Below are 27,403 nucleotides of genomic sequence, written 5' to 3'. Positions count from 1 at the left end.
CGATGCAACATGGTGGCCTCTGTTGGACGAAGACTTGCCCCCTATGTATATACACTGATCAGGCATAACATTACCACCACCTCCTTGTTTCTACGCTCATTGTGCATTTTATCAGCTCCACTTATCATATAGGTGCACTTTGTAGTTCTACAGTTACAGACTGTAGTCCATCTGTTTCTCTGATACTTTGTTAGCCCCCTTTTACCCTGTTCTTCAGTGGTCAGGACCCCCATGGACCCTCACAGAGCAGGTACTATTTGGATGGTGGATCATTCTCAGCACTGCAGTAACACTGACGTGGTGGTGGTGTGTTAGTGTGTGTTGCGCTGGTGTGAGCGGATCAGACACAGCAGTGCTGCTGGAGTTTTTAAACCTCAGTGTCACTGCTGGACTGAGAATAGTCCACCAACCAAAAATATCCAGCCAACAGTGTCTTGTGGGCAGCGTCCTGTGACCACTGATGAAGGGCTAGAGGATGACCAACACAAACTGTGCAGTACAGTACAGTGAGTGGACACAGTGTTTAAAACTCCAGCAGCACTGCTGTGTCTGATCCACTCAGACCAGCGCAACACACACTAACACACCACCACCGCGTCAGTGTTACTGCAGTGCTGAGAATGATCCACCACCCAAATAGTACCTGCTCTGTGAGGGTCCTGATCACTGAAGAACGGGGTAAAAGGGGGCTAACAAAGTATCAGAGAAACAGATGGACTACAGTCTGTAACTGTAGAACTACAAAGTGCACCTATATAGTAAGTGGAGCTGATAAAATGGACAATGAGTGTAGAAACAAGGATCTTACACACTGCACCTTTAAAGATGGCCATGTTACACACAGATGAACCCAATTAGGCAACTCAGAGCAGGTGATGTCTTTTTTTTTTTGATGAACTTCTCTTAATCTAGAAGCATGATATTTATCTGTATATTTATTAAGTTCAAAAGCATGCAGGAGCCCTGTCCTTCAGTTCAATCTCACTTCCATGATCTGAGGAGTAGAAGAAGCAAGAACAAAATGATGAAACTGCAATATTGATAAAACCGATGAATGCTGAAAGTGATCTGATGAAGAGAGATAAATTAGCCGGTGATTTGATAAATACATAAACAGTTTTCACATAAACTACATTGATTTCATAAAAAGCCTGAACGCATTTCATCATTTGGTTTATTCATCCTTCTTTATCCAGTCCCGCCATTCACTATTTCACACTATCTTTCAGTAACAGTTCAGTCAAAATACATCCCAACTACTTGCACAGATCCAAGTTTTCTGTTGCTGACTACCATTTAGTTTAAATGCATTTGGCCGTTTCACAAGCCAGGCGTCAGTTTTAAAGAGAAAGTGTCACTCCACTGCCAGAGGCTTCATGCTCTGCTAAGTCTGACTGTGTTTAAAGAAAAAGACAAACAGAAAGGTAAATAGCCTAGAAGTCAACTGCAGAAAACTAGGAAGCATGTCAGTGAAAGAGTGACATATTCCTGCAATTCAAATTATGAATGTCAAGCTTGAACGAAGAATGATCTAAAATAGTAAGTTTTCACATAATTGTGACTTCCTCTTGGTCAGATTCTGACAGAATTGGCAAAATATTTGAAAAACAAAAAAGTTCCACATAGGACTCTTGATGCTGCAGGCTACCGCACACCAGACGTAACACTCAGACCCCTCTGTAACTGGGGGATAACGCTCTATAACAGTGTGAATGAGAAGAGGGTTTAAATAGGGCAGAACATTATAGAACAGAGTAAATGTGAGAACACTGTAGAACAAGTCAGCATTCAGATGGTTGCAGTAGTCTTTTTATGCTTCCTTAATTGGACTAATTAGATAAGACAAAAGCTTTACACTGCCCTCTGTTGGAGTATAGAGTTCAGGTATCTCATGGTTCTTAAATATGAGAACATATAACATTACAGAGAAGCTAATTTGCCTCTCGACTGTTTTAATTTACTATTCAAGAAGGTTGCATATACACATATAATTCAGTTCAGTTCAGTTCAGTTCAATACAAACTAATGGGTTCTCACACGACTGGGACCAGTTATAAAGAAAATTAAACAGAGAAAATTACACAGAGGAAAGATCTGTGAGATACACCAATGACTAGTCAAAGGTCTATCAAACACCATGCTTCCAGAGATATGGAGATTAATGTAAAAGGCATCTTCTAAGCTTCAATAAGATTCAATGTTATTTATTAATAACATGCATATCGCTGTTGTCGGAAGAAAACCATTTTTGTCGTTTTTCAGTTTGAGATAATTTGAAAACACCTGTTCTCCTTTACATTGTGTGTAAATTTCATGAGGAATGGACCAAAAAAACTGACCCAAAATTACTCAAAAAAGTCTGGTTCCATTGACTTACATTAAAAGTAAAGTAGGTTTTTTCCTTCTCCTGTAAAGTTACCATTTTGGAGATACAAGGTTTTCTTCCCACAACAGGGATATCTTAAAACGAACCAGGATCTTAAACCATCAGGATGTGTCTTTTTTGGAGTCATCTGGGCAAAAAGGCACTGCAGAGCTAATTCACTTCTCACCCTTAAAATCTATCATTAGAAACATTAGGTACAAAGCAAAATGTGAGTGTTCTAATCCAACGGGCTGCGCTGGAAGAACAATACAGAGCTAATTGAGCACGGCGCTCTGATTAGGCTGCTGCTGCTGCCGTTGTTTGGTTGCAGTCGGTGGAAAGCTAAGGTGAGGAATGGCTCTTTTGTCCATAGTGAGCCCTCTCGAAAATTACGTTAAATTGTCCTATGTGTTGCCAAGGCAACAACGGCACCCTCTTATTTGGGCCTGTCTAAAATCGACCTCGGGGAAGAAGAGGCTGGGTTTGATATCTGCAACAAGACTAAGAGAAGGAAGTGCTACAAAGACCTGTGTTTTGATTCTACATGTTTCATCTTTTTTTCGTTTTTGGCTTTCAAAGCTCAAAATAAGAGCTCACTAAGAGGAAGAAGGAGGGAAAAAGAATTTAATTCATAGGATAGAAATGATAAAGTAGTGCAGGGCTGGTTGCCACTGATAAAATACAATATGACAATACTTTTCAAAGACAGTGCTGTGCAAAAGTCAGAGACCACCACAAATATATTACCTTTCCAGTCAAATTTTTTTTCAGGAGATATTCCTGAGGAGATTAGATGTAAGGTAATCCACTTGCACAAGGGGAAAGACAAAGTGAGAAAACAGGGGGTTCCAAAACCGGAGCTCAAAACTGATTAAAAAATACAGAGAAAATGGGGCTCCTGACATCCACCTGGAAGACCTGGTAGACACCAAAACTGCCCCCATCAGATAAACAGCACTTAAAGCTTTCATCTCTGAGAGAGAGGAGAAAATCAAGCTGCTTCAGATCTGAAAACATCTACAGGTGTTTCTGTCCATCCTTCCACTGTGAGAAGACGACTCAGCGCTGTGGGTCTGAAAGGATGAGTAGCTGTCAAGAAGAACCTCACTGAGAAAAGGAGACGGACACATCAAACAAAGAAGCTGAACAATGGACTGACCACCCCAGAGTCCAGACCTCAACACCACTGAATGGGTTTGGGATTATTTAGATTGTGAGAAGCAGAAAATGCTAAACCAACTTCTACAGGTCTTTACACACAGAGCATCATTTATTCAGAGCACAGTGAATTCATTTGATCACGTGTATAACTGATGATATCTTGCACACCAAATTCATTTTTTGGGTGGCGAAAATGTGACCTTTTTTACTAACCCTCTTTACGATTTCTTTTGCCGGTGACACAAACTCTCTGACCAATCACAGTTGTTTCTGGCGTTGGCATAATGACAACCAAGATGACGAAATTGTCTGGAACTGGAACATTTTTACAAACAAATTGTTTGTGAATTATTAGAAGCACCAAAAGCAGCTCAAATTGGCTCAAACTGGGCAACAAACATCAAGTTACATATGGAAGTTTCAGCTACTGAAGAAGCAACAAAGCACTTCACGCTAATTTCACCTTCCAAAATGGACAGAAGCTGAGAGTCACCGTTTGCTCATTCTGTGAAGAGCAAATAATACGGACTTGGACTTGAAGACCGTTTGTTTTGTCTCGTGTGGAACTGCATCTTCTAAATCAGCTAAATGGAGATCAGAGCTGTGTGTGAAACAATTCAAAAAGTTTAAGCTCCTGAATGAAGTGGAGAAACTCTGTTCTCCTTTTACATTTCCAAAGTGGAAAGTCACAGTGACAGTGCTACAGGACGCCCATTTTCTGAGAAGCCAGCACTGTTTAAAAGATATTCTGCTCGAAATCTTGCGAAATCACCAAAAAATTGCGTACTGTCTGGAGTGTATAGTTTTGACGCGAGAAAACCATGCTAGAAAATTTAGCATTTTCTATTTAGTTGCTGAGTTTAAATTTGGAAAATAATAATACAAAATGTTCTATAACTTTTGCACAGGCCACATTTTATGTTATATTTTTTACCCAATGTGTTAAATTCAGTAAATAAACAGTAACTGTGTTTTAAAACGTGCAGAAATGTTTATTTTCACTTTGAAAATCAATAAAACATGTCATTCAAATTTTTGTATATGACTGTACGTTAGTCTCTGACTCATATCAGAGCACCAGACACTCTAATGCTATTGGCTCCTGTCATACAGTCCAGCTTGAGTAGCTGAACTGTAGCTGTTTTGACTGTGTTGACGTTCTGCGTTAAACCACCATCTCAAAAAAGCTCATCAAAAGTGCTTCAATATAAAGAGACAACACCACAGAGCACACCATCAAGATGTCGCCTCTCAGTTCAGCCTCTCGACAGTGACTCGTTAAAGCAGAGGCCTCTCAGAAAGGCTAAGAGAGTGACACTTGTCATTGAGTTGAAGAGGGAAGGTGAAAATGCTAACAGTAGAGAAACAGCAGAGCACGTCTGTGTGTATGTGTGTTTGGCGTATTCCCAGAGACGCAGGGGCCATTGTGCTCTCTCGTTTTCATCATGCCCACAGGGCGCTCTGCCATTGTAGAAACACCTTCCTGTTTCGCTGCCATTTATGGAAGTTAATTGAGCTGATGGCGAGGGGGTGGGGGGGGGTTGAATGCCAATTCCACTTAGAGCTCACAGTAAACGTCTCAGACCCTGAAGTAAAGCTATCGATCTGACGCACGTCTATATAACAGTCCAGGGGGCCTTTATTTTGAATTGCCTATATTCACAGGCCTTCTAAAACAGCTATTGTGGGAGTGTAGGAAATACTGGGTATTGGACATGACGTCCAATATCTGGTGCCGACAATATGCTGTCACAGATGGGAGCCAAATTTATGTGGGTTTGTATTGTACCTATATAAATTTTCTTCACTGTAACCATAATACCCATAATCAGGAGGGTGGGTGGTTGGAGGAAAGTCAGCAATAATAACGCTGGTCTGATGTTCGCAAGTAGAACTATTATATATAAGCCTAGTTACAGTAGGTTGTGAAGTGCAGCAGGTAACAGCAATTCCCTGAAGCACAAGTGTTGAAAATCTTGCTGTAGGCAAAACTGTCAATTACAGTCAATAACTGTCAATAAAAACATAGTAGACAGTCACCTTGTGTGAGGCATTCATTTTGTTAGAAAATACTAATTTTATTAAAAGAAATTACATGGTGTTCACCCATGTTCAAGGGGGGGGGTCCTTAACTCCCACCCCTCCTTCCCTCAATTCCAACCTGGTAATAATTATTTTTCACACTACCATTTTGCTGTGCCTTTAAGACCGATATATGTAAGTGATCTTAGTTCTGATTGAGTGTCCTGCATTGTATTGTGCCTCATTCAACAAGCAGTCCAGACTGAAACACTCCCTATAGACCACCGAAGTCGTGTTGTCATTCTGTAGTCAGCGCCACGCTCTTATGCCGTTATAAGGAACTCAGTCTAAAAGGAATTTCTGAAGGAGAAAAAATTTGGACTTCTCAAAAAATTGTCTCTGTCACATCCTGCGGTAATATAGGCTATCAAAATAACCTAATTATTCTTTCAATGGAGCTATTTTCTGTGATACCACATTCGCCAGCTTTTTGTTCGAATTTTCCAGTTCCACCTTAAATGGTTTAGCAGTTCCATTCTGGTGCCTCAGGCATTATAATAAATGCTGAACCACTTAAGGTGGAACTGGAAAATTCAAACAAAAAAAAGCTGACTTCTGCTTCATAGTTTTAATGCTGGTGATATTTTTTCAAAATATTCTATATAGAGGTTTTATGCACGGAGCTAAAAATATGCTCTATGGTAGGACATTTCGACAAGGCAGCACAAGTCGTCAGGACACCCATCTTACTTTCATATAGCTTAGTGATGTCAAATTGATGCGCAGTAGCATTAGCTTGCATTTAGCAATGTTAGTATTATGACTCTTTCACGAACCTCATGATTTGGAGGATCCAGTGAAACACAGGAGAAAAATGTAGAAAACGTATCAGGCTCTGAACATTTTTATTAACCCCAGGGTGTGATAGAGCTGATTTTTTCAAAAACCCTGTTCATTCTGGCTAAAGAGAAATCGAGCTTAATCCCAGAGTTCAAATATGGACATAATGTGAACCACAGAATAATGCAGGACTTCAGTGGCCTATAACTTTAGTAAGAATAGGTGGGGCTAAATTGCTGTAAACCGAATAGCAGTATATACAGTATTGTGAAAAAGTCTGACAAAATAATATGTAAAGCTATTTATCTGTGCAGCAAACATTTAATTACTTTAATTTGTAACACTAATGTTAAAATACATACAAATAAATAATGGTGATCTGATGTGTGCACACATTTTCACCATTTCCAAAACTCTTCTTGAGAAAGTCGTGTTTACAGTTACCACCCAAAACTTAGTTTATCTAATTAAATCACATTAAATCAGGTGCTGCTGATGGAATTGAACAAATCAATGCGATGGCTCGAGTGCAGCGAGAAGTCATGAACCAAACCTGTGTTCTTCTAAACAAGTTAACATTATTTTTTTTTTTAAACAAAAATTGGTATAAGGTTGGTATAAAGCAATTTTCATGGCTAATCTGTTTAACTAATTAAAAACATAAAACAGCTTAATTCCTTATATGGACTCTATGGACAGAGGAGTGATTGGTACATTTTGAAATGATTAGATTTTCCATGATGTGGGCCCTTTGCACTCCAAAGCTTCCATACATACTCTACAGATCAGAAGTATGGAAAGGAAGTAAACTTTAAGAAATATCGCAAGTCAACTTGCCAACAATTAACACAAGTTTACTGATGTCTACTTTAACCACAACAGTCTGTTCTACAATGTTCCACTGGTGCTACACTGCTGTACTCTTAATCTAGTGTACTGTAGGAGGAAAAACCTTCTTGATGAGTTGATAAAGTCTTCAGGAGAATCTGAATGGAGAAATCAGGAGGATCTGATTAGAGCTGCGATAAAACTCTGCCAGAGAAACAGCTGGAGCTCAACTTCTGGAGAACTACTTAGAGCCTGATTACACCGTGCCTTAACACGTTTGACGTCAGGATCGAATCTGGACAAACTTGGGCCGGATTCCCTTTACACTTTTCACTAAAATGTGTCCCCAGTTTGACCAGATGAGATCCAACTGTACATCATTTCCCATATAATGCACATCAACACATACGTCATTTCCATTTTACTTTGGTTTGCTTTTCCCCAGTTACAATACAACCAGACAAGCTTGGCTTAGAGTGTGTGAAGTTCTCGGTTTGGGGCCAACTTCAGCCTCGCGCTTCCTCCATCTTTCGTTTTGTTGATTTCGCCTTCTAGTCAGTGCTCGGCAGATGCATTTCCGGGTAACACTTTACTGTAGGATGCTGTTCATAAGGCTTCAAGACACCTACATAAGCTTGTCTTAACAACTGCCATAACTCTACATAAATGTTCATAAATGCTTATTCCAATAGGCAGCATCTGTCATAAAGGCTACTTGAGCTAAGTTTGATCAAAACTGGCAGATATAACCTTTATAGCGAATGACACCTATGGGAATAAGAATTTATAAACGTTCATGTAGGGTTATGTCAGTTGTCATGACAAGCTTATGTAGGTGTCATATAGCCTTATGAACAGTACCCTACAGTAAAGTGTTACCCGTTTCCGCTCACAAGTTCCGTCTCTGACCACCTCCGAATGTGGTTTGAGTGATCTGATCGTAAACCGTTCACAGTGCATCCTGGGGGTGGTTACACCAGGCTTTTCACACAGTCAAGTGAAACCTAAACGTGATCCAATCACCCAAAATACATGTTGATGTGAACAGGCTCTTAGTTCAACAGTATTGCTGTACACATTTAATCTACCTCAATGTTAATAAATCTATCGTTATTTTCTATCTGTTTATGTTTATGTGTTTATGCTTTCCTTTTTTATGTTTACAAAGTTAGTGTTGCTTCCAAACCTGCCTGTAATGTATAGTGAGGTGGGTGGTTGAGAAACATTTGAGAGTATCAAAGAGATCAGGTCGAAACTGGCCTCCTGGTGACATCAGAGGCTGCCTCACCTGTGTGATCACCTGCCTTCATTAAATTACACACACTCTGAGAACGCGGGTTAGAGTGAAGTCAGTCTCAACGAGAGGAGCTCTACATAATTAAATCATTAAGATGTAAACAAAGTCATTCAGAGTGGTTTGGTGTGAAACCTACCAAGTCAGAATCGTTCACAGTGGTGGTGATAGGAACCAGACATCTGAAGAGTTTACTGCCTCTAAAACTTACCTCACAGCAAGATATCGCACTAATTTACAAATATGTTGCCTAATGATAAGAATAGAGTGAGGCTGAAATATTGTTTTATGGTAGTTTTGAGGAGGTTTTGGCCTAAAGTGTATTTTCTAACATTACATGTAAAAACTCAAGTAGATTCACTGCTCATTTTATGTAGGAAATAAAATGGCTACGTTTGTGTTTATCACAATTTCTGGTCCCTATCACCACCACTGTAAAAAATCTACACAGTCTATGCAGCCGACCATTTCAAATTAAACCACTCTGAATGACTTGGTTCACATCTCAACAACTGAATTATGCAGATTTTTAAGAAAAATATAGGTTTTAAAAAACTTCATGTATCGTTTCATGCATCAGGAAAATGTTTTAAAATATTGTCAATGTTTTTTGTAGACAGGCTACTTGTGCTGAAAGAGGCTATTATACAACAGTTAGTTCCGGCCACGCAAGCTGATTGGTTGAGAAGCGTTCTAACTGTGCTGTTATTTCGCCATAACATCACGGGTTTTTCACAAACGCTGTATCACTCCGCTGAGACGCCGTTGCTAAGCAACGAGTTTGACAGCTGCACGAGACGCCCAAAACATCTGAACGTTTTTACTTCTTACTTTGCCACAAACAGAAAATGGACACTTTTAAGATCACATTTGACCGACAGCAGATTTGGTCAGACTCTGAAGATGAGACGACACTAAATTCCCAAACTGTCATCACCACTGAGCAGCTTTTCAGTCGGCAGCTGTGACAGAAGAACAGCTAAACAACCTGGAATCAGCCAGAAATTAACCCAATACCATTCGCCAAACGTGTAGTCTGATCTTCAGAGTCTGACCAGATCGGACTGAGCCATAAAACTGTCGCAATAAAAAACAAAAAGGCTCCTCAGTGGTGATGACCGTTTGGGAATTTAGTGTAAAAAGCTGGAGAACGAACTGCCGGCTGTGCAGCGAGTGGGCGGAGCTCGTTACTCTGACGTAGCAACAAGCTGCTTGTTAAGGAACTATAATTTGGTGAAGGAACTGCGAACATTAAAACATATTAAAACGCCGCGTTCACGGCCCAGTTTATTAATTTATTACTTTATTTATTTAACTGTTGTATAAAAGCAATAGACCATTTGAGGTCGTGTGTTATCGCTATAACATCAGGGCTGTGATGATCTACAACCAAATCACAGCCGTGATGTTATTTCGCTATAACACACTCCCTCTCGTGTTCTATTGCTTAAGTACACTACAGAAGCACTCCTTCTGAGACAGAGCATAAACATTCTTGGGCTTGGACTTTAATTTGAGGGGGTGGTTTTGGCCAATAATGCTGGCTAGTGCAGTCCAAATAAGTAGCTGAGCCTTGTGTAGGCTGTGATGCTACTCCTCAGCGCGCCAGACAATTAGTAAAACATACTTTTTTCATTTGTTTGTTTTGAGAGTGTCAAAACCAGAGAGATTTACATTTAAGGCATGAGACCATGTCACGAGTAAACTGGGACTCGACAGCTAGGAGGCCTCTTGTGACATTTGCATTAATGGCTCACGGCATTTTCACAGAGTCAAAGAAGCTTGTTGCTCCTGTGAAGCCCCTACAAACTGTCTCGTCCTTGTCTTTGTGAACATCGTGCACCATCATTAACAATAGCTGAATCAGCAGTGACATCCAGGAAAACAGAGGGGGAAGCTTCAAGGAGAGCTGAGCTGACATGCAGTGAAAGCTGCTACTGAAAGATGGGATGCTGACATGACAGTTTAGTCACACGTGTAACCGTTCTCCATGTGAGGGTACAAAAATTCCTAATTCCTGGCTTTGGCTTATTTTATCACCCTCACGCCTATCAGTCCAGATTAACTTCAGGAGGCTGAAGGCACGTTATTAATGTCATCTACAGACAAGCCATCAACATAATTCCTCACATGCGGCTGGAAAAGAGACGCAGGGCTAATTCTGCCAGGATCCCTCTGCACCTGCTGCCAATCTGCCCGCTGGCTTTCACTGTCTATTTATACTGCCCATAACGAGAAAAAAAAACAATCCATGTATGATATTCTGAATTTGCATAACTGCAAATCTACAGAGTATTTCATGTATTTTCACTGTGAAATGATGCATTCCCTATTCTATGCTCATTTCAGAGTGTTTTATTTATTTTAATAGCATTTCAGTAAAGTCCTTTATGCACCAAGCACGATTGATTTGTGGGATTTATTGGAAACGGCAATAAGTTCCAGTAGCGAGCTGTGAGTAGGCCTTCAGTTTGGGCCATAAATGGCAAAAACTTGGTCAAAAACTTGGAAATAACACCTCTGCTAGCTCCCCTATGTGATTCTAATAATATGTTAGCACAACGTAACCAGCAATTCACATTTGACATCTGCTGCTCGTAACATTTACATCTGATGCTTGTAAAAGTTTTACAGTGACTCAGTAAAGAGTCCCAGTCTAGAGCTGCTGCAGTTTCCCCTTTTCTAAAAACTGACAAACACATTAGTCAGTCTGTGGCTCGTACTCACAGTAAGTGATGTATCTAGAACTTTCAATATGCCTAGAGTGATGTTTTTTCTTACAAAATTGGTCCTACTCATTGTAAATTAAAACATGATTGGTTGATTCCACTGTTATTATGTTGGTAGTTAATATAATCTGTAAGTTTTTCAGTTCAGCTCCTAAAGCCCTAACCAATGGGAGCTGGGCATTTCTAGTACTTGTTTGTTTCCAACCAAAACTTAACAATGACATAAGATTATTACTGGATTTTTACAGTTTACATACAAGCATGATAATTCTATTAAAGTAAAATGAAAAAAAAAATTAGACATACTTCCTCAGAAACAAAGCACAGAGAAAGCACAGTCACTGATAAATTCAATTACATGTAAAACTTTTTTGCAAACTTTCACAGAAGGCATAAACTCACTCAACCAATCACTGTGGTCTCTGGTGTTGGCATGGAGACAACCAACATGACAGATCAGTTGTGTCCCAGCAACTAAAGCTTTTTGAACAATGTCAAAAGGATTAAATTGTCTTTTGCCTCATCTTGTGCTGTGCTGTGTCTCCAAAAGCAGCTCAAACTGGGTCACAGGCATCCAGCTATGTGCAAGAGTGTTCATAATGTTCCAGCTACTGAATGAGTGGGTGAAACTCTTCATTCTCCCTTCACTATTTCAAAATGAGCCTGCCAAACGTCTCCGTTTGCCCGATTTTGTGAAAAGCACAAGAGATATTTTTGCACTTAGACACTCCGCTTGCTTTTTCAAAATGAAAACGCATTGAATCTGGCGTGTATGATTTTGATGTGACAAATTAACGTCTGAATACTTTGCATTTCTGTGTTGTTAATTTGCAGCGGTCTTTAGTGGTCTTTACTACAGTGTTGGGTTTTAGATGTGAACTCCTCACCAGCCATGCAGTTTTCTTTACTTATATTTTTATGTGTAAACTTTAAAGAGGTTCTAGCCAAGGGTACAGAGTACAGAGATATTATACTTAAGGGAAGGGAACTTTTTCAAAACAGTGGGAATCTGGAACCAAGACTCGAACTGAGTAAAATGTTTTGGCATTTAAACAGTTTGAAAATATATGTTTTAACTAATCAATTAAAAAAATGTCTTTGCTTGGTGAAGTGTGGTGTGGAGATGTATCAGCGGTACTCACACACAGACCATTTGGAGAGACCACTTTAGATGTTTTGTAGATATTTAATTTACTTTCAAGTTAAATTCAACTAAATATCTACTAAACTGACCATCATTTTCTTTAACTCTAAACCTGGCCCTAATCCTAATCCTGACCTTAACCTCAACCCAAAACCTAAACCCAGCCCTCCCCCTGGTCCTAGCCCTAGCCCTAACCTTAACCCCATCGCTGTTTAGAATCAACAGAGTTTCAACAGATTAACATCATCTGTAGATAATCTATAGGGGACTATAGTGGACTATCCAAGTAAAGCGAGACCCATAATTGTAGGAAGTTTCATTTCAAACTGAAATAAATTTGTTTTGTTGTTTAAATAAAAACAATAAACTCAAATGCACAGAAACTCTACTGATTGGTAAGAGAAAAAGACAAAATTCTCCTGGCCTTTGAGATCTGTAATGAGTACTATGTTTAAAAGAAAATCTCTCGTGATAAAAGGATTGAGTCAGAATTAACAGTATTCAGTTTCAATAATACTTAAGTAAAGTACAGTTGTTTCAAAATAATACTTAAATGACAAGTATTTTCCACCCCTGGTTCTCTCTAGACCACCATGAACTAGAGAAAACAGGAATAAAGGCATCATAAAAATAATACGAATATGATTATTTAAGGGGAAGCTGTAAACCAAGTAATAGAGTGGTCTGAAGTGAAATGGTTCCTTGTAGTGAAACCTACTGACTCCTCTTACCAATCTTTACAGTGGTGGTGACAGAAACTAAGGGCTGCAATGTCAACAACTCATATATAGTCATTTTATTTATTATCCAAACCCACTGCTGATCTAAGTTTTGAAATAAATTTTTGTTGGGGACTATTTTGCCTTCCAGCACCCTGTATGTACCTCTCCACCATTAATGTATTAAAAAAAAGTCTCAGTGCCTCATCAGGCAGTGCATTCATAACCATTTCATGTAATAACTGTCTGTGAGGGATCTTGTGGGGCTGTTAAACCCTTCAAACATCTGGTTCCTGTCACCACCACTGTGAACAATTCTGACTAAGCTTCTCCAGAACAGAACGTTTCACTCCAAACCACTCTGAATGACTTTATTCACATCTTGACAATTTAATTATGCAGAAAATAGTTTCCCTTTAAGCCGTATGAATTTAATATAAGGCATATGTATATAAGGAACATATGGTAATGTAATCTGAGCAAATACTAAGCCGAGTGGTTCATTTTAATGTACATAGTTGGCAAACCTTCACTGGCTGCTGTTGACCTGTCTGTGGTCCACTACATGTAAATCACAACTTAGCTGGTCATGGGAAGCTGCTGGGCTACACACCGCTTCACTGGCTAACCACAGTGTCACTGTTAGCGGTCAGGAGCTCCTCTCTGGTGGCAAACCACTTCTCAACCACAGAACCTCTGGCTTTCTTTGTATTCCTGTATCTTCATGTTGCACATGCACATCTCCGGTCAGCGGTGTGTGTTTGTGTGTGGGCGGGTAGGCGCTCTTCAAGGAGAAGCGCCTCTTTTGTGTGGGCAACCTTATCATGGGCACTCCAATAATGGGCTGGGTGTCCGCTTTCTCCGGCCGTTTAATGAAAAAGGCCTGACAAACAAAGGCATTTTAAACCTCATTGTCAATTAATGATGGCAAAAGCTAGACACCTCAGCCGAGGCCAGGAAAGGGCTGCATTTCAAAGAGCCTGCAGAGAGATCAATGTGGACATGAGGACTGTAAGACAAAGGACACGCTTTGATTTACAACCAACAGACTACCGGAAAGCTGGAGTTTTCAATTTCATGAACTGGATACATTCACACTAAGCAGGAGAGACAATTATAGCTAAAGGCAATTATACGAAACATGACAATGTACACATTTAAGGACTCTGTACATTAACTGCTACTTTTCTGTTTCAGTCATGTGAGCTTTTTCTTGCAGCGGTCTTATTAATGGCCACCTCCTGCTGCATATTCTTAGGTAATTGTGAAAAAATAGAATACAAATGGATTAAATTACATGTGGTTTGATGCTCTGTAGCAGCCGTTTTTGTAAAATGTATTTTTCATTAAAAATGTCTCTGGTGTCACCTTTCTTATGTGTAACACCAATGAGGATCACTGGTGTTACTTCTTTGGAGGGATAGAAAAGTGGACGTTTCTATAGAATGACCCTGTCACATCTGTTGGCTTACGCAGGAAAACAGTAAAACTTTTAACTACACTCTTAGGATGGTCCTTCAAGGGAACTATGAACACTCATGAACTCACTTTGTGTGGTTAAAGGGTTCTTTGCATTATAAAAAGGTTCTTCAGATTGATGAATAATGCGCTTTAGATGGTTCTATATAGAACCTTTTTGAAAAAGGTTCTTCTCTTGTTACAATATCAAGCTTATAACAATAGAAGAAACCTTTTTGGGTGCTATATAGAACCCTTTTCAAAAAGGGTCTATATAGAACTGTCTATTGCACATTCATGCATATTTTCAATCTGAAGATACTTTCATGATGCAAAAAACCCTTCAATCATGCAAAGGGTTCTTTGAGTGTTCATGGTTCTATATAGAACAATTTTCTTCATTAAAGAACTCTTGACGAACCATTTTTTTGAGTGTACAGAGAACACTTATATATACACATTTTTCTGCAGATTTTGGTGCACTTTATCTTTTTTGCATACACATTGAAAAAGAAAGTATGTATCATAAAATTTGCACACTATTTTAATTTGTTTTTCCAATATGCTAAATACAGCAAATAAACAGTAATTACGCATTAAAGTACAGAGGTGCATTTTCTGTACATTTCTTATCTTATTTTCACTTCGAAAATCCACAAAACGTAAACTGACCGGGCGCCCAAACTTTTGCATACAACTCTATGTCCAAAAGACTGTAGACACCTAATCGTCCAGCGTTTCTATTGAAATGAATGGTATTAATAGGGAGTTTGTCCTCCTTTGCTGCAGTAACAGCCTCTACTCTTCTAGGAAGGCTTTACACTAGATGCTGGAACATTGCTGTGAGGATTTGATTGAGCATGAGTGAGGTCAGGTACTGATGTTGGAATATCAGTTCTGGATCAACTCAACTCATCCCAAAGATACTGGATGGAGCTCCATCACTCCAGTTCCACTGCTCCACAGCCCAATGCTGGGGGGCTTTATACCCCTCTAGGCTGGGCTTGGCTTTGAGCATGGCGACCTTAGGCTGCTTTAGAGTGTCCCGTTCTATTTGTTAATGGTTTTCTATAGAGATTAGACAAGCTGTGTGGACAGCTGAACCCTAGCAATGGGTGGGGCTTAAACTGAATTCAATAATTAGGCTGTCTGGATACTTTTGGACATACAGTGTATTTATGAATATTGTCTATTGCTGGAATGTAACAAATGCTTTTCAGCATGAAGGCAATAGTTGCTAGTAGCTTAGAGTCAGAGCCCTACTGAACAGGCCTTTTAACTGAATCCTTATGTGAACGCCTGAGCTTCAGCTTTATTACATTGAAAATGCAACCCATTTCTCAAACAGCAGCCTTAGAGGCATGGTTAAAAACCCCTGTAGCACTATGCACTGCTTATTTATATGTGAATATGAATACATATTTACGTGAATAAATACGAATACTCTACCAGGATGAGACACTGGCCTTTGTTACTCAGGTACTGCTTTAAAATAAACTCGAAAGCGCACTAAATTAACTCTGCACTTGGTGGAGCTACAAATCAACATGAACCTATTAATCAGGGTACTTTAAACACAAAATCAAGTGCGCACCATTTCAATTTAGGAGTCTAATTGTTTATGCACCGCAAAAGCCATTAGTTCCTACAGTAAACAAATGAAACTCCTGAACAAAACAAACAACACAGCAGACTGAAGAGGGCCAGGAAAATCAACTGTCAGCTGCTATGGCCATTCTCCTGCTGCAGTCATTACTGACCACTACAGCCCAAAACGAACCCGCAGGACAACTTTTACACAACAGAATCAAGACCCCCCGGCCGATTCCTTTGAAGTTCTAATGCGAGGGTGAGGAGACGGGGTCTAAAAGGCTGAGGCCCCGCTGAAAGGAGATGAAAGCTCCAGGATCTCTCCACGTCCATAATTAGAAACCAGCGCACAAAAGAGACAGACGCACGAGCGGCGCAGCGGCTGATGAGGAGCCAACAAAGTGGAGGGCGCAATTTAGCGCGTGTTCTCCCCGTAATCAGAGTTTCTGAAATACAGAAAATTACAGTTCAGAGGAGACGACTGTCACCATAGCGATTTAACCCCCTCCCTCGAACCCTCTGATGCCCGTCTACAGCTGATAGCGTCGCACACAGACGCTGATGCAAGTCAGGGGATAAGCCCCTCAGATTTGCTTTGCTAAGTGTGGGTTTTGCATTAAGGAGTTTGCATACAGAGATGCAAAGCTGTTTTCAAATGGAAAACTTAAAAGGGAAAAAAAAAGGAAAGAAATATCAGTAACACTTTGTTTTGACGGTCCCTTATAGATTACTCACAATCGTTAGTGATGCACTGAAATGACGACCTGGCCAAAACTGAAATTCAAGACACTCCTGGCCAAAAAAGAAAACGTGAAAAAGTTTTTTTGTTTTTCAAAACACATTAAACATCACTTTCATGAATTTTCTTAAACTAAAAACATTTCATATAAAGTTTACTTACTAAAACAACTCCAAACATGTAGGATACAGAACGTGCCACTAATCCAGCAGAGAACAACTGGTTGTTCAAGGTATAGAGCTCCATTATTCTGCATTTTCGCTGCTGTTTGTGAATTTTTTTGTCATTTTAAAAAGCGAAGCTACAGATGGTGTTAGAGTGCTAACAGGGACTTCCTGCCTTTGGTGTTGTGCTGTACTTGCTGTATTATGCAGGGCACCGTGTAGTAGAGACGTTCTTGGGTGATGTTCTACCTCTTGACACTAAGAGTGAATAGAGATTATAAATAGTTCCCCCTGAGTCACTTATTTTCACTGCTGATCTGCTGCTGCTCAAACTGTTTGAACGTGTCTGTGCTGACTGGCTACAGGAGAGCAATGGGAGTTCGTAAACACTGTTTCTTGTTTTCATTATCAATCAAACGATTTTTTAGGTGTTAGATTTTGACACTTTGTTGTAGTTCTACTTAATCTTTTGGGTTTTTTTTAAAGGCCAAAATTTTCGGCCTTTTTTTTTCTTTTGCACGAAAAAACCAAAAGTACCATTTTCAGCCGAAATGTTCTGGTGGCTTTATGCTCAATTATCATGATAAAAAAAAATTATAAACAATTATTTGCATATAAAAGTCCTTGACATGTCACCCAACAGGGCTGTCAATCATTTTGAGAACAATCATATTTTCAGTACAAAATTTACAAATAACAGACATTTTTTCTTTGTTTTTTTGCACATCATTACCAAAGGTGCTGACAGTTCTGGAGGACACTGGACCATATGTGGCAAATGCCTTTAACCTTTTTAACTCTGTTTATCATATTCTTTATCATATTCTTTACTTTATAACTTTCATATTTCATAAGCTACATTCAAAGGTGGGGGTCATATGAGAGCTGTAACTGTCTTCTTTCCAGTCTAATAGATGGGTGATGTAATTTTAAACCCTTATAATAAAAGAAGCTGAACTCGACCCATTTTTCCACAAATCTGGGCTATAAACTATAAACAGATGGCGTCTCTTCAGTGATCTGCTCTGTAGAAATTAGCTTATTAACAAATACAGAGAGTGTAAGATTTTCATATAGCAATATGTGTGATCATAAAACACGTTCTGTTAATTTGAGGGGAACTTTTACCAAAAAAAACAAACAATTTACATTTATTTCATGCAGTTACTGAATAATTTGCTTTACGATTTGGGCATGTAAATTCAGAAACTGAAATACACCTACGAGCATAAGAGGTTTAAAAGATAAAGACTTTTTAATAAGACACAGCTCTCTGACTACAGCCTACATCATTTTAGAGATCAGAGCTGATATTAAACACATGGTAAAAAGAAGAGTTAAAACTACAGAACGGCCCTCAAACACGCTACCATGATCCGCACGAGCACAAAGACTTTCCCACTGACTAATCAGCTAAACACCTTCTGTCCAGTCAAAGCTTTTCTTGGTGTACAGAAATCAGATCAGTGGCTCTGAAAGGCTTAGCTCAGACTGCACTGGCACGCTGGGTGAAAGCTGGCTGACGGAGACGTCCGAAAAGCACCTGAAAATTACCTACGCCTGCACCCAGACACCAGCCGACAGACGGCCAGCTTTACAGCACTGTGCTCAGAGCTTCTGTTACAGAACAATGTGAGCACTGCTAAATCAGAGCTTCCTTCAGACTATCACACTCTACTCTGAGCATGAATTAAAGGAACAACAACAAAAGCTAAAATTAAAGACAATAAATAAAGGTGCCTTACAGACAGATCATACTCACTAACTGGTCCCCACCCTCAGTCACTGTTAGCCATATTGTGGGATAAAGTAGTCTATCTTTTTATAGCCCCCTTAAGCACAATGAGGTTGGACTGGTGTTCCACATTCACTGAGCACAAGCTAATTTAGAGAGGCAGCGAGTATTTACTGACCACAACTGAGGATCAGCATTGCAGGGAAAAACAAAGAAGATAAAAGATAAAAATGATAAAGGGGGGGGGGGATCTCTCTGTACTCTATTTAGTAGTCACTGCAAATATTTTATTATTTTACTATTATCATCATTTAGTTGTAGCAATTAACTCTTTCATTAACTGATTTGAGTCCAGTTTCTATATTTAGCTCATTTCCTGAATTTAGTTAATTTAGTTAATCATTTAACTATTTATTTATTTTAAGCTGAAAATATATGTCGAAGCCTACACACTGAAAAAGATGGTTCTTCAAGGGTTTTTTAGTGAAGAAAATGGTTCTATATAGAACCATTAACACTCAAAGAACCCTTTGCATGATTAAAGGATTCTTTGCATTGTTAAAGGTTTCTTCAGATTGATGAAAAGTGTTCTATATAGATGGTTCTATATAGAACCTTTTCGAAAAGGGTTCTATATAGTACCAAAAAGGGTCTCATAAGAATAAAAGAATGCTTTTTTGTGCTATACAGAACCCTTTTCAAAAAGGTTCTATATAGAACCATCTACTGCACAGTCTCCATCAATCTGAAGAACCTTTAATGCAGAGAACACTTTAATCAAGCAAAGGGTTCTTTGAGTGTTCATGGTTCTATCTAGAACTATTTTCTTTACCAAAGAACCCTTGAAGAGCTATCATTTTTAAACAGTGTCTATATTTAATTGATTGATAGTTTCACTTTGCTTTTGATCAGGTTAGTTTCATTTATTATTCATTAATATTAAAAAGAACACATAGTGAACATTTTGTATTGTTCATGTAAATCAAGTTGCCTTATTTAATCAGGACGCTTTATTGTGATGCCATTGGTGTCCCTGCTTAAGCAAGTTGTTGTTGTCCACTAGCACCGCCCGCCAAATGTAGATTTACATGGTTATTTAGCAAGAAATGTTGAGAGTAGTCTAAAGAACAAAGTTTGGGGGTTGTATTTTAGCATTAATTGCTGGCCTTGTAAACTCTCACATTTATTTCAGAGCTCTACACCAGAGGTCACTAATAGGCGGGCCGAGGTCCGAGTCCGGTCCCAGATGCTGTCCTATGTGGACTTGGACCTACAACCGATAAACTATGGAGAATTATTTAATTTTGATGGGGTGGTCCTATTTTAATCGGCGTAACTTTTCTAGCCTTTACGGTAGCTTTAGCGGCCCGGACAACTCACATACTAATCGGATGCGTTGTAAGTACGACAATTAGATCTGTGCTCAGCCAATTAGATCTGTGCATTACGATGAGCACTGAGACTCGAGTGAGTGTCGCACACAGACGGGAGGGACGATGGGAGAAGCAAATATTCTTAAAATATAATTGAATTGTACTTAATTTGATTTGATATTCAGTTGTTGACTGTATAAGATGTTGATATACCAACTAGGCTACTTCACTAAACAGTATATGGCACTGAATCATGATGCAAGTTAGACATTATGATGTTCGGACCTTACTGAATTTTAATTACTGTTGCCCTACACCGTAACAAAAGTCAAAGTTGTAGCATTTTATGCAAAGATAAATACAGTGGCAAAAGGTCTATAACCACAGCTGCTCTGGGGATAGTAGAAAGTCGTGTCGCTGCTGATTGGAAAGTCTTGCTTTTCCACATAGGCTACATTCAGCCAAACTATCAGCAGGATGACACTACATCCACATTAAAATCCATAATTACAGATACAGGATAAAAACAACCTTTTTAAACCTACCGGGGTCCAGACCTCAGTGTTCTCATGGCTAGTTACAGCAATGTCTGCACTGCCTGGAATCTGCATCTTGGTTGACAAGAGGCACCTAATTTCCACTTTTAGAGGTCACTAAAGTCCAGTCATTACCACAGCGATAACACTGCTAAATCTACGTTCCATGTGGAACTCTCAGCCCCCATCCTCATGTCCCAATCAGGTACACAATCTCAGAACCTCCAGGCCAAAAACAGTGCTTGAACATTTTTGAGTTGCCAGTGGCTACTGTCATCTAGCACAGGGGACGCAGGTGAAGTGAGAGGTCAAAGGCCAGGGACAAAGTCACACGCTCCCAGCACTGCATCCAGCCTAGCAGAACACATTTGCTGGCGAGGTCACCCTCCGTCTCACTGCCGCAGAGTCCCTGACATTTCCAAAAGGCCCCCGGGGGAAGTGGAATATGAAAGATGGTGAACTTAGCGTAACACTTTCTCACCGCGAAGGAGAAAATAACCTGATGTCCTTTGAGCTTTTTTTTCTAGGGAAATTCTCAAATAACTGCATTGTCAGTGTATGAATCAAACTAATGTATGGCCACACAGCTTCACAGCACATTCACATACCAAAAACAGACTGTATATGAATAAATCTGACAGCATCAAAAGAAATAGACTATGAATAGAGTGTTAACTCAGGGCATCCTAGCTGCAGTGATACTTATATGTTTAACCCCAGCTAAGGCAATCCTTACAGCATGCAGTGGTGTCCTGACAGCTGTTGTCGCAATGGTTTCTGTAGATAGGAAAGTTTGGTCATGCTCACAAGAACATTTTGGTGTCTGTTGTTGCCACTGATTTTCGATGGAGACAATAGCACTAGCAGGAATGAGTGAAAATTATACACCGTATATGAACGATGTGGTCAATAGGAGATGTTCTGAGGAGCTTCCGATAATCACATCACTGCTTTCAGTTCACATCCAGAGCTGTACAATCCAACTTTAAAAATCCATAAGAACAGCTTACATTCAAAGATCAATAATCCAACTCTAAAGATGTGCAAGAACAACTGCTCATATCAAGAGCTGTACAATCCAATTCTACAGAAATATAAGAACAATTTATATCCCAAGTTAGAAAATACACCTCTAAAGATCTAGAAGAACAGCCTACATCCAGAGATGCACAAGCCAACTCTTAACACCTGTAAGAAAAGCTCACATGCAGAACTGTATGATCCATCTCTAAAGGTCTAGAAGAAGAGCTCACTTTCAGAGCTGCACAATACATCTCTAAAGATCTAGAAGAACAGCTCATATCCAGAGCTGTACAATCCAACTCCAAATATTTATGGGAACAGTTGACTTCCAGAGCTACACAAGCCAACTCTAAACACCTGTAAGAGCTCACATCCAAAACTGTATAGTCCATCTCTGAAGATCTAGAAGAACCGCTCATTTACAGAGCTAAACAAGCCAACTCTTAACACCTGCAAAAGGAGCTCACATCCACAGCAGCACATCTCCAAAGATGTAGAAGAAGACCCCATGTCCAGAGTTGCACAATACATCTCTAAAGATCTAGAAGAACAGCTCACATCCAGAGCTGCACAATCCAACTCTGAACACCTGTAAGAAGAGCTCGCATCCAAAGCTAAATAATCTACCTCTTAAGATCTAGAAGAACTGCTCACTTCGAAAGTTGCACAATACACCTCTAAAGTTCTAGAACAGTTCATATCCAGAGCTGTGCAACCCAAATCCAAATATCTATGAGAACAGTTCACATTCGGAGCTGCACAATTCGACTCTAAACATCTATAAGAGCAGATCACATCCAGAGCTGCACAGGCCAACTCTGAACACCTGTAAGAAGAGCTCGCATCCAGAGCCATCTTATGCATCTATAAAGATCTAGAAGAACAGCTCACATAGAGATATGCAAGACAGAACCAGCCTTAGCTAGCCTTATTTTTCACTTCCTTCTGTGAAGAAAACCAGAAATGTGTATCAGTGGTTTTTTTTTTTGTTTTTTTGGCCAGATACCACAATGTCATGGTAAATGCAACCTTACACTTGGCTCTATCGTGACACCTGTACTCTAAACAACAAAGTTTTTGCATAGTTTCTAGAAGCAGATATTGCGTTCTGAGACAGTTTAGTGTGCTTTCAAGCACACAATGTTGTAAATCATTCATTCAATCAAGCAATCACATGGTACCAATGCTATGTACTACTGTCTGACCGTGTTTACAGGTATGGGTACAGGTAGAGGCAGAGAGACAGGCTGAGGCCCAGGTGTGAGCAAAATGTTCCTCAGAGCAGCAGCTGAAAGCACATCCATGCGTCTCCACTGTGCCAAAGATAAAGCTGACAGGAACCTGACAGGTGTGTGGAGACTGAGTAGCGACCTAGAAACAGCAATCCACACACACGTCGCCTCTCAGCAGGACTCAGCACACTGCGACGTTACCAAACCTCAAACCAGTAGCTAGGATTACTCCTCCCTTCTGTAAGCTGCACCTTATCCCCTCTGCATCCAGCTGCAGCTCACTTTTTTAACCTGAGAATGGTGACACAGAACCAGACACAGTACCGGGGAAGTGAAAGACCTGTTTTCAAATGTATACTACAGGCAATGATGGTAATACTCATTGCTAGCATGCATAAACACAGATGGTGGTGTGTTAGTGTGTGTTGCGCTGGTCTGAGTGGATCAGACACAGCAGTGCTGCTGGAGTTTTTAAACACTGTGTCCACTCACTGTCCACTCTACCTTCTCAGTCCACCTTGTAGATGTAAAGTCAGAGACGATAGCTCATCTGCTGCTGCACAGTTTGTGTTGGTCATCCTCTAGTCCTTCAGCAGCACTGCTGTGTCTGATCCACTCAGACCAGCACAACACACACTAACACACCACCACCACGTCAGTGTTACTGCAGTGCTGAGAATGATCCAACACCCAAATAGTACCTGCTCTGTGAGGGTCCATGGGGGTCCTGACCACTGAAGAACAGGGTAAAAGCGGGCTAACAAAGTATGCCGAGAAACAGATGGACTACAGTCTGTAACTGTTGAACTACAAAGTGCTCCTATATAGTAAGTGGAGCTGATAAAATGGACAATGAGTGTAGAAACAAGGAGGTGGTCATAAAGTTATGCCTGATCTGTGTGTACTGAGGCTGCTGAAAACTACTTTTTTCTGGTGGCATTTAAATAAATTACTTTTAAAATTATTTTTGTTTTGGAAATACATTCAGGCATCAACTACACTGTTTATGGTTCTCTTAAAAACAAACTTCAAGCAATGCAATTACAGTCATATGCAAAAGTTGGTCAAATCACCGCAGTCAAATCGTGTTTTGTTGATTTTCTAAGTAAAAATCAGTTTACACACCCCTTTTACAGAAAACACACTTGGAATTTTACAGCACATATTAGTGCACAATTTCTATTTATTTGAGTTAAAATTCTGGAAAAAAAACGAAATACTGAATATAAAGTGTGCCATAACTTTTGCACAGACCACACATCATGTTTTTCCCCAATATGTTAAATTCAACAATTAAACAATAACCGTGCGTTAAAATGTGCAGAACTGTGTTCTCTATAAAGGATATCTTACTGTCATGTAGAAGATTAACAAAAAAACAAGATTAACAAAACATTTTATTTGACAAGCAGCAGCCAGTCTTTTGCATATGACTGTAGATTAAAATGTTTTTAAGATTATGAAAAACATACAATCAATCATCAGGTGTGTCTAAGCTTTTAGCTGGTCCTGCATTCCTCTTTTTGAAATCAACACCAGAGGAGCAGCAGAATGAGCATCACCGCTAACGCTTAGTGCACATGAGCAGTAAACGTGTAAAGGAGACCTAATGAAACTTGGCCAAGTGGAGGGTGGTTTTGGAACCAAATCTGGCCTACATCTAAAGCCAGGCACACACTGTGCCATTTTAGAAATCTTGTTCTTTGGTGACTCACCCTGTACATTTGAATCACCTGAGATTTATATGCTCACACTGACATGACGCGACATGGGTGCTCACACTGCACATAAAACGCAGCCTTTACAGTCAGCTCTGTCTACAATTTCCAATAAAGCTGCTTCATTCAAAGCAACACGCTGGGCCTCCGAGTCCTGATCAAAAAACTGGCTGAATCTCAAACAGCTCAGTACATGCCCTACATGCACCACATATTAAAACAGTTGCTCCTTTACCCATAAAGCACATCACATGCCTAATAAATAGCCTTCTGAGATTCAGCCATATGTGCACAGTTCTATACTGGATAAACAGTGCACTATTTTGGTGCAGAAGTCAGATTCAGCCATTGACAAACAATACAACAGCTTTGCTAACTTGTGCTACACTGTGCACTGAAGCTAAAGAACAGGTGGTCCACAGGCAGCTCTACAAAGACAAAAAAATACCCACTGTATTTATTTACGCCTCACAATTCAACTCAGTCAAATGGAGCAAAGTCATCATATACGGATGTTAGTACCGCAAATGTGGACTTGTTTGCCTCTGTGCAGGAGCTGCGGTTGTGACTGTGTGTTGTTTTGGTTGCGACTTTGAGAAATCGGTTTGCGAGGCTGCTCAGACTGAGAGACAAGCAACCAAAATTTCAGAAATCCATCCGATCATCCGACTGCTCGATAGGAGCTCGTTTGAGCAGTTAATTGGGCATCGCTTCCCCTCACACTGCACAGCAAATGACGGCTGATGAAGCTGAAATTCGGCCCAATCATGAAATTCAGTCGGTTCAGACGAAATCGGGCTTAAAAATGGGCTAAAAGTCATACAGTGCCTGGCTTAAGGCGCTTGTTCTGAATAACTCACCATAAGAGCCAGCCTGAGCACCAAAAGCTTACAGCAGCAGGGCTCTCCTTCCTACAAAGTTCTCAGATATTTTGAAAATGTAAATCTCCCATCTCAGTGATGCAGTATAGCTATGGATTTGTCAGTGACAACTGAAGACTTCGTAAACAGAAATACAGAGGCTACACTGCAAGATTCAAACCACAAGTTAGCCACAAAAAAACAGGATCCCCAGGTTACAGTTAAAGTAAAGTACTTAATAGAGCCTGCAGAGTTCTGGAAAAAGGTCTTCTGGACAGATGAGACCAAGATTAACTTGCATCAGAGCGACAGGGGGAGCAAAGTGTGGAGGTGAAAAGGAACTGTCCAAGATCCGAAGCATACCTGTATGGGAGCAACAGATACTGACTCGCTCATCTTCACTGATGATGTAACTGCTGATGGCACTAGCAACAATTCTGAGGGGTATTGCAGCATCTTATCAACTCAAGTTCAGGAAAATGTCTCCAAGCTTCATCCTACAGCACAACAATGATCCCAAACACACTGCCAAAGCAACAAAGAAGCCCACTGAGCTTCTGCATGCGCAGAATACAAAACTTAAGGGGGCTAGCCCCCAAAACAAGCAGAAGCTGAAGATGGCTGCAGTACAAGCTTGGCAGGGCAATGTGGTAATGTCTACGAGTCGCACACTTCAAGTGGTCAATGCATGCAAAGGATATGCAACAAAGTACTAAATATGACTAATTTACTGTAAAAACCACTTTATTTATTTATTTATTTATTTATTCATTTTTATTTGTCACCCATATCAGCTACTGGCATCAGCCCAGAACTCCCATATCTTGCATTCATAATAATTGCTAAACCACTTGTACATTAAGGCTCAGGCAAAACTGGATGTGCCTTCCATGACAGGTATTCATTATACTCACTCAGAAATAGTCCTACCATTGATTATTAGTGTCATAAACACAGCCTGCATAAAAATACTAAAGAACTACAGTATGTAACTTTCAATTTTATCAGTCTGGAAATAAATGGTTAAAAATGATCAAATCTTTCAGTGGTTAAGAAGCACAGATAGAGAAACAGGAATATTTACCTCCAACACCAGCCACAGCTGGTCTCCATTTTTCAGATCCTTCTTATAATACATGCCATAGAACTTCACCACATTGGGATGGTCTGACAGCGCTTTCAGGATGTTGTACTCTGCTTCAATCTCCTCGTCGATATCCTGAAATAAACACACAGTGTTAGAGCACAGTAATGGAGTGTAGTTTTGTACAGTCTGGGCCAATGTACTAAGTTCTTTCTCTCTGTTAACCCTGCAAACTGTGATCAGTCACTCTTTACAGAACTAACGCTCTGTGTGTTTTCCTTTCTTTGCTGAGTTGAACAGCTGCCCATCCTGTGTGTCTGATGCTGTTGCTTCTTCTGTCGACCAGAGGAGGATGGGTTCCCCTTCTGAGTCTTGGTCCCCCCCAGGTTTCTTCCTCTTGCTCTTAGGGAGTTTTTCCTTGCCAATGTCGCCACTGGTGACGCTCATGGGGGCTTGGACCTGGATTTTTCTGTAAAGCTGCTTTGTGACGACACCTGCTGCACAAAAGGGCTACATAAATAAACTTTAACTTTGACTTTTTTGCGCCAGGTTCAGATGTAAACAGGATTTATTCTGCCTGCATTTAGGAAACGGACACATAAGCCTAAATGTGTAATTTAAGAGAGCCGAACCCTCAGGGCCTTCGAGACTTTCAGAGAAGGCCTAATGATTTCTAGGAACTAAAAATGCATGTCTGTAATTTTTACTACTTTTGTTCCAACGTTAAGTTCTGGATGAAAACGAAAATGGGTAAATTCATCAAACACCAGGTGGAAAACTGGCCAACTG

General features: G+C 40.0%; 1 protein-coding gene across 1 annotated transcript in view; it reads right to left on the bottom strand.

Annotated features, from left to right (window-relative positions):
- myo3a (myosin IIIA) overlaps window positions 1–27,403 on the bottom strand; it is a 181,939-nt gene that overhangs the window by 93,057 nt on the left and 61,479 nt on the right. Inside the window, exon 5 of the mRNA XM_036581866.1 lies at window positions 26,615–26,749. Coding sequence (XP_036437759.1) covers window positions 26,615–26,749 — 135 coding nt within the window. The remainder of the gene's footprint in view (window positions 1–26,614; window positions 26,750–27,403) is intronic.

Source organism: Colossoma macropomum, unplaced genomic scaffold (genome assembly GCF_904425465.1).
Source record: "Colossoma macropomum unplaced genomic scaffold, Colossoma_macropomum, whole genome shotgun sequence".
Classification (NCBI taxonomy): Eukaryota; Metazoa; Chordata; class Actinopteri; order Characiformes; family Serrasalmidae; genus Colossoma; species Colossoma macropomum.
This window is presented reverse-complemented; position numbering and strand designations above follow the sequence as displayed.